Source organism: Crinia signifera, chromosome 12 (genome assembly GCF_055691185.1).
Source record: "Crinia signifera chromosome 12, ASM5569118v1, whole genome shotgun sequence".
Taxonomy (NCBI): Eukaryota; Metazoa; Chordata; class Amphibia; order Anura; family Myobatrachidae; genus Crinia; species Crinia signifera.
Genome location: NC_139228.1, coordinates 75442866 through 75463069, shown reverse-complemented (window position 1 = coordinate 75463069; position 20204 = coordinate 75442866). Strand labels below are relative to the sequence as shown.

Here is a 20204-nt window from a genome sequence, read left to right as displayed (position 1 = left end):
TGCTGGAAAAGTTCAGCCCAGCTACTAACTTTTTGGTGTAAAAAAAAAAAAAAAGGGGGTATTAATCAGTACAGCGGACAAGGAGACTGTATCTGTACACATGTAAGTTCTGACCAGAGTAATACACATAACTTAGCCGGTGTGTGTGTTTAACACAAGTACAACAACAGAAATAATCTGAAAAGAGTTTTATTTACAGGTTTGTTGGCAGCAGCTGTGTAAACAAAAGTGATCCTTCCATGGCATATTGGCGTGTCCGCAGGGCAACGTGCATGTATATATTCATTCGATAGAAACCAGCTCCACTTCAAAGATCAGCTTAGCATTAGGTGGGATTCTGAGTAACATGGTAAAGGAAAATCCGATCCGTAATTTCACCTACCTCCGCAGTGTCACCAAGATGAACCTCGACAGCAAGGTAAGTAATGATCCTGTAATCCAGGCTATGAAATGTATCCATCCCATTATATGTGACAAAGAGATAGAACATAGCAATAACGGGCAATCGGCTGCAGGCGCTTGGGCACTCGTCCTCTAGTTCCGCTTTTATCTGAAACACTAAATGAAGCCGGCACAACCACGGCAGGGCACAGACGGAAATATGGCATTTCTGCTAAATTAAATGGTCTGTTACTTTTTATCTGTATGATGATGATCAGGCACCTTCGGCCCTCCAGCTGTTGTTCAACTACACATCCCAGCATGCCCTGCTACAGTTTTGCTATTTGGCTATGCTAAAACTGTTGCAGGGCATGCTGGGATGTGTAGTTGAACAACAGCTGGAGGGCCGAAGGTTCCCCACCCTTGCTTTACCTCTACCACACTGAAAGTGAAGCTGTAAATGCAGCATGTGTAAGTTTGTGCCTCCAGTCACTTAGTACAGTGTAGCGATGTCTCATGATCCCAAACTTTCCAGCTTATGGTCTTTCTATACGAGCTTCAATATATTCACTGACAGTGGGAACGGATATTTGGTGGAACCCAGTCTTTAGTTCTTATATACAATAGGTGCAGGGAGCACACCGGCATCTGAGTGAAGAGGGGACAACACTACAGGCCTACTGAATCTACTGGGATAAAAGGAAAGTAGATAACTCACTGGGAACATAGAGCCAGCTGAGGTTCCCATACAATCGAGCATGCGCGGTAGGCTCTGTCAGTAGGACAATATTCAGCACGCAGGCGTCAATATGAGGAATGGACCCACATGAACCCTTGCTCTCATAAGTCTCCCCTGACTACCGCACAACACATAATGGCCCTTATTCTGGTTCACTTGCAAAGGCAAATTCCTTCTCAAATGGACAAAACCATGTGCACTGCAGGTGGGGCAGATGTAACATGCAGAGAGAGTTAGATTTGGGTGGGGTTTTACTTCAAAGCAAGATCTATATTGCAGCGTAAAAACAAAGCAGTCAGTATTTTCCCTGCACAGAAAAATATACCTCACTCAAATCAAATTCTCTGCCCCCCCCCCTGCAGTGCACATGGTTTTGTCCATTTGAGAAGGAAATTGCCTTTGCGAGTGAACCAGAATAAGGGCCAATATCCTGATGGCTGAAGCTGCGAACCATCACTCCGTGGTACAGAAAACAGCCAGGTACACACATTAAGAAATCGTGCACAAAATACGCGAATTATACTCACCGATAATTCCTTTTCTTCCTAGAGATCCCATGGCAGCCATGACAGTGGGATATTCCCCTCCTCCTACCAGATTAGACAGGACTTTTTTCAGGGACCGCCCCCCTTGGGTATAACAGCTCACACCTCCCTTTCCTCTGTGTCTTTCGAGTGTCTCCGCACCAACGTCCCTGAAAAAACTTCTAACACAAAGGGTGGGAAATAAGTGGCTGCCATGGGATCTCTAGGAAGAAAAGGAATTATCGGTGAGTATAATTCGCATATTTCTTCTACGATCCCCATGGCAGCCATGACAGTGGGACATACCCAAGCTGTACAATAAACGGGAGGGAGCCAATATGAATGTAACAGTGATTTATTCAAGAGACTTATCTTATGGACAAGGCCTCTTCGATTACAAGATTCCCAAAGTGGGCTGTAGACACATTCAAGGCATAGTGGTTAGTAAAGGTATGGACGGATGACCATGTAGCGGCTTGACAGATCTCCGATACTGACGCCTTGGCCCTTCTAGCCCATGATGTGGCCACTGCCCTGGTTGAATGTGCCTTGATGATTGGAGGCGGTCTCTTATCTTCATTTTTGTAGGCGAATACGATAACTTCTCGTACCCATCTCGAAATGGTTTGTTTCGTGGCCCTAGAGCCCTTCTTCGGACCCTCAGGGATAATGAATAAGTGATCGGACTTTCTGATCTCCTTTGTACGGTCCAGATACACTGAAACTGCTCTCACCAGATCCAGCGTATGATAGGCCTTCTGTTCGTCATTAATCGGCTCAGGGAAAAACCTAGGCAAGGATATTTCCTGATTTAAGTGGAACGCTGATATGACTTTCGGCATGAAGTCTGGGTGAGTTCTCAGCACAACCCTGTCAGGGAAGATCACTAGGTACGGTTCCTTGATCCAGAGGGCCTGAATCTCGCTGACCCTCCTCGCCGAAGTTATAGCTATCAGGAACAGTACCTTCCATGTTAGGTACTTTACCGAAGAGTCTTCCAGGGGTTCAAATGGCTGTAGCATCAGTGCTTTTAGCACCAAATTCAGATCCCAAGGAGCCACTAAAGATTTTCTTGGGGGCCGTATTCCCTTGATTGCTCTGCAGAACTTCTTTACCAGCTTTTCTTCAGCTAATCTTCTGTCCAACAGTACACTGAGAGCAGAAATCTGTGACTTAATGGTGGCTACCGCCAGCCCCAACTCGAACCCTTCATACAGGAATTGCAAGACTTTGGCCGTAGAGATATCGGCAAACTGACCCTCAAAGTTCCCCCATGAGATGAACTTCTTCCAGGTTTTGTAATATATTAGCGAGGAACCTTCTTTCCTTGCTTTCAACAACAATTCGGTCACTTGTTCAGACAAGTTATGACGCTTCAGGGTCGCCCGCTCAATCGCCATGCCCTCAGCGAGAAGCTTTCTGGCTCTGGATGACATATTGGTCCCTGTTTCAACAGGTCTGGTATCACCGGCAACACCCAAGGTGGTTGCACCGCCATCCTCAACACTGAAGTAAACCAGGCTCTTCTCGGCCAAAATGGAAGCACTACCAGTACTTCCACTCGGTCCTCTCTGATTTTCTTGAGCACTCTGCTGATCATGGGAAATGGCGGGAAGACATATCCCAGAGTGAACTCCCATTTCACTGAAAACGTGTCCAGTGCCGTGGCTTGTGGGTGAAAGGATTTCGAGCAGAATCTGCTCACCTTCTTGTTGGAGAACGAAGCCATCAGGTCTATCTCGGGTTCGCCAAATCTGGCGACTATTTGTCTGAAAACCTTCGAGTCCAACTCCCATTCTCCTGGCAGAATCCTCTTGCGACTTAGAAAGTCCGCTACAGTGTTCTCTGGACCCGGAATGTACACGGCCGAGATCGATTGCAGGTTGTTCACTGCCCACGACATGATCTTCTCCAACACTCTCAGTACAGGTAAACTCCTTGTACCCCCTTGGTGGTTTATATGTGCCACTACTGTCATATTGTCTGACATGATCCTTAGGTTGGTATTCCGAAGTTTGTCTTGTAGGCAACAGATTGCTTCCCAAACGGCGAGCAGTTCTCTGACATTGGATGACCTTGCACTCTCTTCTGTGGTCCAAGACCCTTGTACCGAGCTCCTCCCGTGGTGAGCGCCCCAACCTTGAAGACTCGCATCGGTCGTCATCACCACAAATTCTGGGCTTGAGAGACTGGAGCTTCTTTTCCTCAAGCCAGAGCTCCACCACCTTAACGAATTCTTCGTCTTGGCATTCAGGACTATCTGGAACCCGTCGTGGGTCTGATTCTTCATGAATGGGAGCAACTGCCACTGTAGCTTCCTCATGTACCACTGGGCCCATGGAATGATATTATACACGATGTCATCATCCCTAGAAGCTGTAGAGCCATCTTCAGGGAGCATCTTCCCTTTGTCAATAACAGTTGCGTCAGATTTTGTATTTTCAGACAGCGGTCTACCGACAGGCTCACTGAAAACTTTACTGTGTCTATAAGAACACCCAGGAACTTGATTGTCTGGGATGGCTGTAGCTGACTTTTTTCTTGGTTGATCACCCAACCATGCTCCTGCAGAAATTCTATTGTAGTTTTGACACTCATCTGGACCTCTTTCACTGATCTTCCTGCCAGCAATAGGTCGTCCAGGTACGGCCAGATTTGGACTCCCTGCTTCCTTAGTTCTGCCACAAGTGTCACCAAGACTTTTGTGAACACTCTCGGCGATGTCCTGAGCCCGAAGGGAAGGCAGGTGAATTGATAATGTTGGTCGAGAAGCGAGAACCTGAGAAACTTTCTGTCCTCTAGTGACACGGGGACGTGATAATAAGCATCTTTCAGGTCTATGGACGCTAACCAATCTTCTTGTCTGAGACCCATAAGGATAGAACTTATAGTTTCCATCTTGAACTTTAGTTTCTTGATAAAGAGATTCAATCCTCTCAGGTCCAAGATGGTCCTGAAACCACCTGTACTCTTCTCCACTAAGAAGAGATTCGAATAATACCCCAGACCTACTTGGTCTTTCGGGACATGTTCTATTGCTCCTATTTGTAGAAGCTGTAGAATCTTCAAGGTGAGAGTCTCTTTTTCCAGTTTCTTCACTGGAACTCTTGACCTGACAAATTTGTTCTTCCAAGGCCTCCTTAGAAATTCTATTTGGTAGCCCCTTTCCACAATGTTGTTGACCCATCTGTCTGATATCGATGTCTTCCAGACTTCCGAAAACTGAAACAACCGGGCTCCAACTCTCACCATTGAACCACCGTCATAACTTGGAACCTCTCCGATACTGTTGACGAAAGGACTGGCGAGTCATATTCGGATTCCCCCTACGGGAGTACTGGCGACCGGGCCGATAACTTCTTGCCTCTCTATAATTCTGCCTGCTAGAGGTAGGTATGGGAAACCTATTCCTCCTGTCTTGGGGTAGTCTCACGGACTTCCCCCCCGAAATTCTCTGGATCATCGAATCCAATTTTGAGCCGAACAAGAACCCGCCTTCAAAGGGTAGTGCCGTTAGACGATTCTTGGAATTGGCATCCGCACTCCTTGGTTTGAGCCAGAGCGCCCTCCTGGCCGTCACTCCTTGTGCCATCGCCTTAGCCGAGAACGACACCGCGTCCAAAGAGGCCTCACACAGGTATTCGATAGACTTCTGTATGGTCTGTAAGCTTCTCAGCAGATATTGCTTGGAAATCTTCTCGGTTATGTCTGTATGGAGCTCCGACGACCATAACCTCATTGCCCTTGCCACCGAAGCAATAGCCACACTGGACTTAAGCGATAGCGCAGAGGTCTGGTGCAATTTCCTAAGCGAATTTTCGATCTTCCTTTCCATAGCGTCTTTAAACGCCGCCCCATCTTCCATCGGTATGGTTGTTCTAGACGTCAGCTCTGCCACCGCTGCGTCAACCTTAGGCACTAGACACCACTTCAGGAAATCCTCATCTTTGAAAGGATACATTTTATCCACTCTGGCCCATCCGGCCATCCTTTTATCCGTGTTGACCCATTCTTTATTGATCATCTCACGGACTACTTTGTGAACCGGGAAGGTTCTTCCTTTCTTCGATCTATCTTCGAAAAGTGGATCTGCTGTGGTGTCTGAAACTTCCGGGTAATTCATGGATTTGTAAATGCTTTTCAACACACTTTCCACCAATTCGAGGTTGAAAGATCTCACATCTTCCTCTATTTCACCTTCCTCAATGTCCTCTGCCTCCAATGGTTCTAACTCCTCCGAAGAACCACCCCCTTCTGTCAGCATTCCAGCCTGCTCCCGAGACCTCTTGGGTTTCTGAGACTGCAAGAACTCCTCCTTAGAGACGAATGACTTTTGCATCCAATCCATTAGTTTTTTAAGGACATCCGATTGGTCCGACTTATCCACCTTAGGCTGTGGGATTTTGTCACATTCTTCACACAGAGTCCTCTTATCAGCACTAGCAAATGCCTTGTCACAACTCATGCAAGTACAGGTAAGGAATTTCTTCTTAGCTGTCCTTTTCTTATGAACAGGTGATTTAGGCACACTGGAAACAAAGCAGAAACCTAACTAGTATCATGCAAAAATAAAATCAACTAATGCCCAAAAACCAAAGGGCTTACCTCAAAGGGGCAATGTCAGGCTGCTGGGAAGAAGGCCCTTGCTGCTGCTGGCTTTCTTCCATGGTTCTGCTGCTTGTACAACACCATAGAAGCTGCAATGCATGTCCGTTTATATTAGGACAGCTTTAACTCTTCATATGCCAGCAGCGTTTTCTGTCTGGCGATTCCTGCGCCTATTTCCGCAAAGCGGAACCAAAAATCCGGTCCCCGTTTCCGGGGACAACATTCAGGTGCACACTTGGTGCACCACGCCGGCGGAAGTGACGTTTTATGCGCACTTCCGCCGCACGCGTCTCAGCACCCGGCAGCTCTCAGCGTCGGCTCCCAGCCAGACGCTTACACGCGCTGACAGCCACGTGACAGCCTCCCTGCCAGCTCTGTCTCCCAGCGTGTTTACACAGCCCAGATGCCTAAAGGTAACGCCGCTATACACCCACACAGAAACGGGGGTTTTTTGCAAATGACATGCTGCCGGGATTTTAGCAAGTAACTGGCGCTAAGCACAGTCCTTACCCTTAGTAGCTGCTGGAGGCAGGTATCTCAAAGGCCACACTCCTCCGCAGCTCTCCTTCTTCCCGGGAAGCCATCCCATAAGTGTAAAGAGGTAGCCCTGTTTAAAAATAAAATAACGCCCTGCCTGTCCTATCTAGACGGAGACAGGAGAAAAAGACACAGAGGAAAGGGAGGTGTGAGCTGTTATACCCAAGGGGGGCGGTCCCTGAAAAAAGTCCTGTCTAATCTGGTAGGAGGAGGGGAATATCCCACTGTCATGGCTGCCATGGGGATCGTAGAAGAAATAAATATATTGTGCATAAAACGGAATGTTTCTATTTGTTAGAATTATTTATTACCAGTTATTTATATAGCGCGCACATACTCCGCAGCACGTTACAGAGAATCTGTCCATTCACATCAGTCCCCGCACCAGTGGGAGATCACAGTGATCTGACACACTGACACATCAGTCAGTGATCACCAGTGGGAGATCACAATCTATTTCCCAGCTCATTCAACTAGAGTTAATTTTATAGGTTGCAAATGAACCTACCAGTATATATTTGGATGTGGGAGCAAAACCGGAGTACCCGGAGGAAACCCACCCAGTTACGTGGAGAACATACAAACTCAACACAGTTGGGGCCACGGTGAGAATGCTATGATGCAGTAATGCTACCCTCAATGCACAGTAGTATATGCTACATACAAATGCTCTGTTTCCACCCCGTTACACTCCTACTGCTGTAAAATGGAGAGGAGCCTGAGTAGCATACACTTGTGTACACAGTGTGAAAGCGCACAAGACCCAACACCACTATAGTACCCTATAAAGAGCAGAAACGCTTTTCTCGTTAAGCTGACAGAACAGCTGCAGTGACCTGGGTCTAAATCAGAACGGTTAAGAGCAGGTGAAGGATACTTGGCGTCAGGCTGGCCTTTCTTACCATAGGCCCATTCTGGCTCAATCTCAAGTTTGGCCTTTTCTCCTTTGCTCATAGTCAAAAGGGCTTCATCCCACTGAAAGAAGAACAGGGAAACTGAAGACACTGAAGAAACTGTATGCACAAAAGAGAAAGAAAGTGAAAAAAGAAAAAGTGTGAAAAAGAGAAAGAAAAAGTGTGAAAAAGAGAAAGAAAAAGTGTGAAAAAGAGAAAGAAAAAGTGTGAAAAAGAAAAGGTGAAAGAGAAAAAGTGAAAAAAAAAGAGAAAGTGAAAAAAGAGAAAGAAAATGGAGAAAGAAAGTGAAAAAGAGAAAGTGAAAAAGAGAATGCAAAAAATAAAAATAAAATAATGAATATATATATAACTGAACCCTTTGTTTGCACTTACCCCTCTTATTACTTTACCAAGACCGACTTTAAAGGCCAGAGGCTTGGTAGCTTTCTTCTTCTTTGCACCTGGTTAAAGAGTATTAAGAATCACATTTAAACCTAGACACAAGATTATTGTGATCCTTTATTTATTTGGCAGCCTGCTTGCTTACATTCTAAAAAGGGGAGGGTCAGACAGACACACAGATGGGGTACACAGTGAGCATGAAACAGGATGGGAGATGGCTGGGAATCATGAGAGTTTGTTAGGAGATGTTGAGAGTCTGATAGAGAAGAGGGAGAGATTTCCAGAGGTAGCGAGCAGCACAGATAAATTCTGTAGTCAGTTGCGGCAGGAGAGGATGCGTTTATTTGTGGTGCTAAGAGGATGGCCGGGCGTTTGAAGGGAAAGGACTTGTGAGTGTGAAGATTCAGACTTTAATTGGTCTGGTCACATATGATGGAAACATGGAATTATATGGCAGATAACAACCACTTGGCCGATCTGCCGTTAGATAGATATACTGTAGCATAGATTTCAGATAGGACAGATACATATAGATATAAGATTGATTAGTAGATACGAGATCGATGACAATAAGTTAGGTGCTATTACTAAGTACACATCGCAGGTATCCCCACAAACGTTTGTTACATTATTAATATGGTGCCTGTTGACAAACCAGTGACCAGCTATGTGGTCACCTTCACAACTGCAGACATCAGTGGATTCTCCCATTCTCCATATTACCAACATCCTGCACGAGGAGCATCACTCAGTCACCTCCTTCCAGTCGCTCTCCTAATACAGAAGTCAGCCCTAAGGTTCCTCACTGCAGAGACCTGGCCGAGGCTGCTTGTATTGAAGATGTTCTTTGCATTTACAATAAACAGTTTTTGTTTCTAGAAAACTGCTTGTTGTAATGTTTTGCTTGACCCAACTATGCAATGTCCTTCCGTGGTCTCACTGCAACAACACGCTGTTACTAATACCCATTTCACACCGCATCAATTCAGATGTCAAACACGTGCGATTTGTCCTGATTTATCAGAATCGGGTGAAAACAGGCTAATTGGCACTCCAGCTGTTAAACTACACATCCCAGAATGCCCCGCAACAGTTCTGCCTTTTGGACATGCAAAAATGGTTGCAGGGCATGCTGGAATATGTAGTTCAAAACAGCTGGAGTGCCAAGGGCCCCCCATCACTGCTGTAGCCTGTTACGTTTGCCATTCTTCCGGTATGGTGCCTCGCTCCGATACTGCAGCCCCCGGTGCACTTTACCATTCCCAAGTGTAGTCCAGTGGATAAGAAAGCATGAAAAAGTCCAACAAAAGAAAGGAGACGAGTGAAAAATAAAACACAAGAATATATTGTTGTTCTTACTTGTTGAGATGTTTGTATCAAACACGGTGCCGTCCTCGAGAGATCCTGTGTACCAGCAATGCACAGTGTCCCCTTTTTTGGGATAATGAGTCTTGTCTCCCTTCCTCAGCATGTACTTTGCATATTTTGGTGGCCCCTAGTGAATGAGAAAAAACAATGTAAAAGCAGAAGATATCTGGCTACGAAAAAAAAAAAAATCATCAGAATGAGATAATGTCCCCATTATTTATTTTAGGAACATTCTAAAACAGCGGTTCCCAACTCTTTTTTCCCCTCTACCGTACACCTTGTTTAGGTATTTCATTTAGGACTACCCCTCCTCTCAATATGAAATATCCACAGTACTTACTAGTGGAGTGGAAGTGAGCTGTATGCGTATCCTTATATTAAGGAGTAGGAAAGGAGCAGTGTGCGGTCAGGAATCAGGTGCCTCTGGCTGTGTACTGTCTCCGGGGTTCCCTCTAACGCCTGTAGGACTAATGCCGCCATTTCCTCTACCCATGTCAGGACGGGACAGATAAACGCTGATGTCTGAGGGCAGCGCTGGTAGCTCCCAGGGGATTGCTGGTTGGGCAAAAGCACGAGGAGACGCTGAACGGACGTAACAGTTCATCTGAACGTACGTAACAGTGCATCTCCACGGCAATGGGAGAATTCTTCTTCTGTATCAATATTATTTTAAAGTACCTCCAACTGATCTGCGGAGTACCCCAGGTTGGGTACCACTGCTCTAAAACATGGCCTGTACCACTATGCTTGATAAATGTCAGAGGGTAACCCAAAAATGCTACAGAAACTTGGGTTACTCATAGCTGGTCTTTACCAAAATGGTCAATGGTCTAAAAATTATTTGCGATCTGTTCAAGATCTCCCTCCTAATCTGTTTCTGCTGAGTGCTGGCATCATATCTGCTGTGGTTCTTCTGTATGCAGAAGCAATCGCGGCTCTCCCTAGACTAACTCTGCCCAACTTACCTCATCCACCACTTCTTCTGGCTTCGTCTCTTCAACCTTTGCATCCTCTACTTTGAGAGCCTTAGCATCCTTTGCCAAATCAGCCACACTGTCCTTGCCTTTGAAACGCTTGAAAACAGAAAAAAAAAAAATGAAAGTTTTAGACCGTCCTAACGTCTACAGTTCATAGAGTGGGACATAGATGATCTGAATATCCTGATATTATATTCAATGTCCATATATTGTTCATTCTAGCACCCGACACCTTTCAAAAACCATGCAGTTTCCCCTTTCCTGCCTGTGGTGGCACTCTTGCTGTCTAGCACAGTTTGGTCTGTATCTCCCTGCTGAAATACAAATCATACTGTGATAGAATGAACACTATACATCCATATGGGATTTTTGTCCCATATGGATCCCTGAAGATCCCAGAAACCCTGCAGAGGACCTGCAAACTAAATATAGTGTTCGGTACAGTAAGATTTCTGCCTCTCAGGACTGGGGTCATGGGTTAAATTCCAACTAGGGCCTTATCTAGAATTTACTCCCACAACCAAGGTTCATTGAATGGAATAAAGACTGTATTTAGCACTATGATCATCACCACTTCTATAGTGGACAAGGTTCTCCGCTAACAGCTGTTAATTTATTATTTATATGGCGCAGAATATCCATAGCGCTTTACAGTGAGAAAAAGTGTCCATTCACATCAGTTCCTGCCCCAGTGGAGCTTACAACCTATATTCCCTACCAGACGAACACCTAGACATTGTAGAGTTACATTTCATGCTGGGACCCAATTGACCTATTTTTGGATTGTGGGAGGAAACCGGAGTACCCGGAGGAAACCCACGCAAGCACAGGGGGACTATACAAACTCCACACAGAGCCATAATGGGAATGGAACCCATGACCTCAGTGCTGTGAGGCAATATTGCTAACCATTACACCTTCTGTGCTGACAATACTGTAAAATTAAGACGTCCAGAATCCACTCAAGGCAGAACTATAGAAGACGAATCTCTTTGTGCAGGTGCATCAGAAATGTATTTTACGTAAAACATGCGCGCTGATATACAGACCACACTGTGCTAGAAGCATTACAGCAGACAGCGACACCCCAGGCAGGGAAGAGGAACTGCATGGGTTCAAGCTGCAAATTATGGCGGGGGAATTCAATTACTCACTGTCAATTTGAAACTTCACATTTTTTTCCTCTGAAATTCATTTAATGTGCTTTTGTGTTTGTTTTGTGGAGCAATTGATCCCTTTCTGTGTAAATAAACACATGGATCCGGGATAAGTTCCTGGATCTCTGTGTTTTCGTGATCAAATAAAAACCCAAACAAAACTACACTTATCAGGGATTTTGTGATTGGGGGAATATAGTTTCACCATGCACGTGAAAGTAAATCCCCAATAGTGCCGGCTATCAGGTATAATTAAATTACCCCCCCCCCCCCCCCCCGGGGATCGTTTAGCCTCTGTCATTTACTTTATAGCCCCCTAAGTGCATTAATAAATAATAAACAAAACGAATGCTTGCAATAGCTGATTTAATTAGATTTCTCTAGATATACCAAGAAGAGACACAAAGTACATAGCGCCTCAGAAATATGAACGGATAAGTAGTATTCTCCCCAGCATATACAAGGAGTACCACGGCAGCACAGACGGTGTAATGGTTAGCATTTCTGCATCACAACACTGAGCTCATTGGCTTGATTCACATCACAGTGTGGAGTTTTTATGTTCTCCCCATGCTTGCATAGGTATCTCTGTAAAGAGCTGGGGAATATGTGTGTGCTATATAAATAACTGGTAATAAATAAGTATTTCCTATGAGTACCTTGGGAAAAAAAACTAACACTCTAGGGTGCCATAATTCTGAACCACTGCAATAGGTTATACATGCATCGTAATTACCTTCGTTTCAAACAGTTTGTTATAAGCTGTAATCAGCTGATCTTTGGTCGCAGTTTTCGCTACATTTTTTATATTTCCCAGTAATTTTTGATCTGCAAGAAACTGGAAATAAAACAGATTAGCAAGTCAGCCAATAAGTAACAGACACTGCTCCAAGCGCTGCCATCAGTGTGAATGGGAACAGGGTTGCTCATCCTAATCAACCTATTCACACTGCACAGCAAAGATCTGGTAATTTCCCTGCTTTTTTATTGATTCATAGTCCCAGGTTGCTGGACCCGGTAAACCCTTCCAATTCGCACGCAGTACTGGGTCGAATCGGCATGAACCCGATAATGAGGTGCAATCTGAAAGGGGTATTAGCAATGTGAATGCAATTTGGCAACTTTTTATGGGATTGTGGTAAATTGCATAAAAAAAGGTCCAAATCTGGTTCTCTCCCTGCGATGGCAAAAGGTTTCGACATCGACAATAAACCATCAATGATTCTGAATCATCGAGGGGAGAAGTCGCCGTAGTGTATGGCCAGCTTAAGGTTCTAGTGACCTCTTCTGGTGTCAAATAATATGATCGCTTCCATGGATACCACGCTGCATAGCAAACACGTTTCATCCATCATATGTTCCCATGCTGCTGCTTAAGGCAAAGAACAATGATCAACATGCAATAAAGAACATGCTTATGATAGAATATTCATTTGCACTAGATGCAGAGTGATATATAAATCAAGGACACATGAATTACACTCTGTGGCTGGCTAAATTTCATGGCTGCATTTCTCATGGTTTTAATCAACCACAGAATTAAATCATAAGATGTCCTGAATTAAGGCACAGCTAATCAGATACGGGATGGGATGTATTAACATTACTCAGATATTAGAAGGTGCAGCTTACAGACATGCAGGAGGACTTGAACAAGCGTTATGGTTCTCAGCAAATGGCACCATATTCCTTACGATACACAAGTTTAATCTACAGCAGGGATGAGGAACCTTCAGCCCTCCAGCTGTTGTTGAACTACATATCCCAGCATTCCTTTCAACAGTTTTAGCAGGACCAAATAGCAAAACTGTAGCAAGGCTTGCTGGGATGTTTAGTTCAACAACAGCTGGAGGGCCAAAGGGTCCCCATCCCTGATCTACAGCCTTGCAGATGATGGACCGATTCAGAGCGGCAAGCAGTTCTGTATGTGCCTGCATCTAGCGAATCTTACCAAACTGCGCATGCGCCATTGAATGTACAAATCTCTGAGTAATTCCAAATTTGACTAATCTTGGCCTCTAATAGAGTGTTTTCAGGGGGGCAATAATGCTCATAGAACTGTTTTCTGAGCACATGGAAAGAGCCGCACCCTATTGTGCGTTCTCTAAGGGTGGATTTTGTGCATAGCGATCAGTGCTAAGTCCTAGGCAATCTTACCAGATATTTATTGCATGCACAAAATATCAGAGCTTGCGATACGGAACGATTTGTGCTTCTTTTAAGCCATTTAGACAGATCGCTTAGAAAAAAAAGCACAAATTGCTCCGTGTATGCCCCTTATGGTGGTGCATTCATCAGACGGATCGCCTGCACCCACTCACTACGGGGTAGCTATAAAGGCCCATACTAGCAATGGCGGCTGTGACTGCGGGGCGATAAAATGGGCAGAACACGATGTGTACGCTGGAAGACGCAACTACGGATGCATCCGCATACCGAGCTGCGTACGACTCAGAATCAGGCCCTACGACACCCGAGATCTGGGCTGGCCATTTATACCGCTATTATTTAGAGATCCACCCAAGCCTCAATAAGTGAATGTGGAGAGTGATAAACAACCAGTGCCTGTCATTTAGGAGCGGTTGGCTGGTACTTTATCTCTCTCCACAACCTCTTTCTACAGTTTAGCACATCTGGCCTAGGGGGTGGGGGGCAGGCACTACAGATGGCAGAGATAAAGTTGCAGCTCCTAATTGCCATGTTATAGGCTGTGCTTGACAAATGGCAGCGAGGAGCTGATTGGCTAGCACTTTATCTCTCTCCAATGATTAGCACATCTCCCCCTGAGGGGGTGCATCAAGCTTATAGCCATTGGTAGCTGCTAAGCTGCTGTGGAACCACAAGGCTCAGCAAGCCCTGCAATAGGGTTCCTAAAGGGTAGGGCATGCTGGGACCTGTAGTTCTCCAGCGGCAGCATAGTAAGAGCTGCAGGTACCGAGTCTGAGCCGTGCTGCTGCAGGAACAAGATGACATCTTTCTTGGACAGCCCATCGCCATGCAGAGTCTCCTCGTTCCACTCCCGGATCGGCTCACCGGCTGCTGGTGCTGGTGCGGCCATGGTACCACGTGTGTGTGAGAGCGGTTTTCTTTTTTTTTTTTTTCTTAAACAGTCGAAACTTTAGCAGCGGAAGCGGAACAGGCCATGACGACGTCGTCGTCGGCGTACAGGCGCCATATTGGAGGTGGAACAGGCTGTCACTTCCTGCCGTGACGTGTTACCGGCGCGTTGATTTCAATCTCCTGACAGAGAACGTAGTGGTTGTTATGTGTATGTCAGGGATGTATGGACCCGAGCGGCCTGCTGGGGGATGAACGGGAAACAGAGGACCCTCTTCCAGACGTGGGGTGCTGGTGTGGCCCCTGAGCCCACGAGAGGTGCAGAAGCCCCGACCAAAAAGAGCAAATCAAAGACTGCAAGAAAGGGGAAGGGTGGTAGGTGCCAGGACCCCCCTCCCAGGGTCGCCCCCCTAGCAGCACCCCAACCTGTGGTGCAGGAGGAGGAGGAGGATGATGATGATGTTATGCTTGTGGCTGTCTATGAGGCAGAGAAAACCTTCCATCAGTCTGCCAGCCACCATGGCCAGAGCCTGCCTATGCCCCATGCCATCAGTAGCAGCAGTGACCCCCTTCCCTGCCCTCCCCCTGAGGCCACTGACATCCAGAGTTTGCCAGGCTTTGACCTGTCTGCTGGCAACATATGGATTTACCCCACCAACTTCCCAGTGCGGGAGTACCAGTTCAGCATGGCACACACCGCCCTTTTGCACAACACGTTGGTCTGCCTGCCCACGGGCCTGGGTAAGACTTTCATCGCTGCTGTGGTCATGTATAACTTCTACCGGTGGTACCCGTCTGGAAAAGTCGTCTTTATGGCCCCGACCAAGCCACTGGTGGCACAGCAGATTGAGTCCTGTTTTCGTGTCATGGGGATCCCCCAGAGACACATGGTGGAGCTGACAGGTAATTGTAGTGGTTTGGGTATATGTCCGTATAATGGGGTTAGTATTGATCTGATGCTCTATATGTATATGCCCAGCCTACACCTCCCTTTACACATTTAACTGTTCCATTTTGAAGTTATCAGATGAATAATTATGTAGGTATAAAGTTTGCTCTTACGATCAATTTCCATGATAATACACCAAAATCAATGTATACCTAAGGCAGAGGTTCCCAAACTTGTCCTCGGGGCTCCTTTACGGACTAGGTTTTAAGAATATCCATGCTTGGCCACAAGGGACTGAGGGATAGATTTATATTAAGCTCGGTGAATTGATAAACTGTCTGGTTTTTATCACCGGCCAATCAGCTCCTACCTGTCATATTTCAAATCAAGCCTGTAACTTCACAGGTAGGAGCTGATTGGCCGGTGATAAAAACCAGACCTTTTATCACTTCACCGAGCTTAATAAATCTACCCCTTAATTATTACCTCAGTCAATTGATTCAACCGTCTGTGCTGAGCCATGGATATACTCTATTTAAAATCTGGAGTGTTGGGGATGGCAGGTCAACATTGACAAAAGGTTGACATAGTCAACACATGAAAAGGTCGACATTACTTTTTCATGTGTTTAAAAAAAAAAACGTAGCATGGCAAGTAAAGTGAGAGTACAGATTACAGTATTTGGCAGTCTGCGTGCTCAGGTGTCAATGTTGACACAAACCCGTAAAGGAAAATCCCTCATGTCGACCTTTCCATGTGTTGATCATTGTGGCACAGCAGGAAGCGGGTTCTCTGATTATCTCCCCATTTTGTTAACAAGGGGGCAGACTAGATGTGCCAAATGGTTCTTATCTGCCGTCAAATTCTATGTTTCTAGAACAAGCATATTGAACATGTAGCACTCCATCTCTAGAGATGTGCAAGTACAGATTTACCCAGATCTTATTGGCTATCCTGCTGTCACATCTTTGGAAGCCAAAACATATGACAGCCGATAACCAATAAGATCCCATTTTGAAATCTGGGTAAAGCCGAACCTGCACATCTATAGAAACAACGCATCCCAGCATGCCCAGCCACACTTTTAGCATGACCTAATGGGATAATGGTTAATAGGGTACAGACGGTGTAATGCAGGGCTTGACAAACTTCGGGGGGCCAGGTCGCCATGGCGACCAGATTCTGCTTCCTGGTGACCAGATTTTTTGGGTGAGGAAGCAGAATCTGGTCATGGCCGGGCACACTTGTTGTAACAGCCGGGCAGAGCGATGTACACAACTCACCCGGCTGTATGAGAGCAGTTCTGCCGCGGCTATTACAAAACTCAAGCCGACAGGGGTGTGGCCTAATCAGCGTGCACTGAGGTCTAAGAACCCGATACGCCAGGATACCAGCCCCCGGCTGCACGCCAGGATACCAGCCCCAGGATGCCCGCGACGCCAGGATACCAGCCCCCAGATCCCCGCGGCTGCACGCCAGGATACCAGCCGCGGCTGCACACCAGTCCCCCTCCTGCCTTCACACCTCAACCTTTGTTGACTCCTCCTGTCTGCAGATCCCAGCCGGGAGTGCTGGCGCCGGCCGCCGCCCAATCTCCAGTTGCTTCCCCAGAGGCTGCGTCCTCCTGTCCCCTGCATGGTCTACTGTGGGGCACGGACTGCTGGCTGGTCAGTACCTGGTGACAGCAGCTGAATCATGGCTGCCAGGAGCTGGCTGCTGCTGCTGCATATTGAGACAGGTGCTGCCCTCCTGCCTGCTCTCCGCTGCCACTGTATTCCACCAAGAAAGTGGCCCTGCTGTCTGTGAGGTTCAGTCAGGTTCTCCCAGGACTCCTGCTGCTATACCCCCTCCACCTGCCAGTCTGATGAGTCCACTGTCCCTATTATGTAACTGAGACGGCTTCCTTGACTGAAGAATGGTATAATGGGAGTTATTCTGATTTGATTTTTAGCTTATGCGCATGAGCAGACGTCTGGTGCATGCGGGCACGGTGAACTGCTTGTTCGCTGTACCGCTCGGACCTGGCGGTGGCGGGGGTCGGGCAGCTGAAGTCAGCGGGTGTCAGCTGCCCGTCTGCTTCCTGCTGAGGGCGCTCGTAGATCTGAGACACCAGAGATGTCTCAGATCTGCGAGTACTGTAATGATTTCCTCCCTGCTTGCAAGCTGCGAATGGATGTTTATGCTAATCATCCATTCACACGCATGTGGGGATTTTTGGCACGCATTGCCCCTCTCGTTAGTTTGTCTGGCTCCTACACTTTCATCCTGGCTCCTAGATTTGAAAGAAATTTATCAAGTCCTGGTGTAATGGACCCCACCATGTGTTATATATACGGGGCAGTACGGATGGTGTAATGGTTACATTACTGCCTCACAGTGCTGATGTCATGGGTTCTATCCCCACCATGTGTTATATATACGGGGCAGTACGGATGGTGTAATGGTTACATTACTGCCTCACAGCGCTGATGTCATGGGTTCTATCCCCACCATGTGTTATATATACACAGCAGTACGGATGGTGTAATGGTTAGCATTACTGCCTCACAACACTGATGTCATGGGTTCTATCCCCACCATGTGTTATATATACGGGGCAGTACGGACAGTACGGACAGTGTAATGGTTACATTACTGCCTCACAGTGCTGATGTCATGGGTTCTATTCCCACCATGTGTTATATATACGGGGCAGTACGGACGGTGTAATGGTTACATTACTGCCTCACAGCACTGAGGTCATGGGTTCTATCCCCACCATGTGTTATATATACACAGCAGTACAGATGGTGTAATGGTTAGCATTACTGCCTCACAGCACTGATGTCATGGGTTCTATCCCCACCATGTGTTATATATACGGGGCAGTACGGACAGTGTAATGGTTACATTACTGCCTCACAGTGCTGATGTCATGGGTTCTATCCCCACCATGTGTTATATATACGGGGCAGTATGGATGGTGTAATGGTTAGCATTACTGCCTCACAGCGCTGATGTCATGGGTTCTATCCCCACCATGTGTTATATATACGGGGCAGTACGGATGGTGTAATGGTTAGCATTACTGCCTCACAGCGCTGAGGTCATGGGTTCTATCCCCACCATGTGTTATATATACGGGGAAGTACGGATGGTGTAATGGTTAGCATTACTGCCTCACAGCGCTGAGGTCATGGGTTCTATCCCCACCATGTGTTATATATACGGGGCAGTACGGACGGTGTAATGGTTACATTACTGCCTCACAGCACTGAGGTCATGGGTTCTATCCCCACCATGTGTTATATATACAGGGCAGTACGGACGGTGTAATGGTTAGCATTACTGCCTCACAGCGCTGATGTCATGGGTTCTATCCCCACCATGTGTTATATATACGGGGCAGTACGGATGGTGTAATGGTTAGCATTACTGCCTCACAGCGCTGAGGTCATGGGTTCTATCCCCACCATGTGTTATATATACGGGGAAGTACGGATGGTGTAATGGTTAGTATTACTGCCTCACAGCGCTGAGGTCATGGGTTCTATCCCCACCATGTGTTATATATACGGTGCAGTATGGATGGTGTAATGGTTAGCATTACTGCCTCACAGCACTGAGGTCATGGGTTCTATCCCCACCATGTGTTATATATACGGGGCAGTACGGACGGTGTAATGGTTAGCATTACTGCCTCACAGCACTGAGGTCATGGGTTCTATCCCCACCATGTGTTATATATACGGGGCAGTACGGACGGTGTAATGGTTAGCATTACTGCCTCACAGCACTGAGGTCATGGGTTCTATCCCCACCATGTGTTATATATACGGGGCAGTATGGATGGTGTAATGGTTAGCATTACTGCCTCACAGCACTGAGGTCATGGGTTCTATCCCCACCATGTGTTATATATACGGTGCAGTATGGATGGTGTAATGGTTACATTACTGCCTCACAGCACTGAGGTCATGGGTTCTATCCCCACCATGTGTTATATATACGGGGCAGTACGGACGGTGTAATGGTTAGCATTACTGCCTCACAGCGCTGATGTCATGGGTTCTATCCCCACCAAGTACGGATGGTGTAATGGTTAGCATTACTGCCTCACAGCACTGAGGTCATGGGTTCTATCCCCACCATGTGTTATATATACGGGCAGTATGGATGGTGTAGTGGTTATAGCATTACTGCCTCACAGCACTGAGGTCATGGGTTCTATCCCCACCATGTGTTATATATACAGGGAAGTACGGATGGTGTAATGGTTAGCATTACTGCCTCACAGCACTGAGGTCATGGGTTCTATCCCCACCATGTGTTATATATACGGTGCAGTATGGATGGTGTAATGGTTAGCATTACTGCCTCACAGCACTGAGGTCATGGGTTCTATCCCCACCATGTGTTATATATACGGTGCAGTACGGACGGTGTAATGGTTACATTACTGCCTCACAGCACTGAGGTCATGGGTTCTATCCCCACCATGTGTTATATATACGGGGCAGTACGGACGGTGTAATGGTTAGCATTACTGCCTCACAGCGCTGATGTCATGGGTTCTATTCCCACCAAGTACGGATGGTGTAATGGTTAGCATTACTGCCTCACAGCACTGAGGTCATGGGTTCTATCCCCACCATGTGTTATATATACGGGCAGTACGGATGGTGTAGTGGTT

At 46.5% G+C, this 20204-nt stretch overlaps 2 protein-coding genes across 2 annotated transcripts in view; one reads left to right on the top strand and one right to left on the bottom strand.

The window, feature by feature from the left end:
- Positions 1–173: 173 nt before the first annotated feature.
- Positions 174–14696, bottom strand: FKBP3 (FKBP prolyl isomerase 3). Its single transcript, XM_083167296.1, has 7 exons — positions 14522–14696; positions 12323–12424; positions 10418–10525; positions 9444–9579; positions 8076–8143; positions 7667–7764; positions 174–337 (listed from the first exon to the last, which is right to left on the bottom strand). Exons 1-7 carry the CDS (start codon positions 14642–14644, stop codon positions 283–285), a joined length of 690 nt encoding a protein of 229 aa, XP_083023422.1. The 5' UTR covers positions 14645–14696; the 3' UTR covers positions 174–282.
- Positions 14697–14751: 55 nt separating this feature from the next.
- Positions 14752–20204, top strand: part of FANCM (FA complementation group M) — a 176710-nt gene continuing 171257 nt past the window's right edge. The window contains exon 1 of the mRNA XM_083167295.1: positions 14752–15546. Within this exon, the coding sequence (XP_083023421.1) occupies positions 14895–15546 (652 nt within the window). The 5' untranslated portion in view covers positions 14752–14894. The remainder of the gene's footprint in view (positions 15547–20204) is intronic.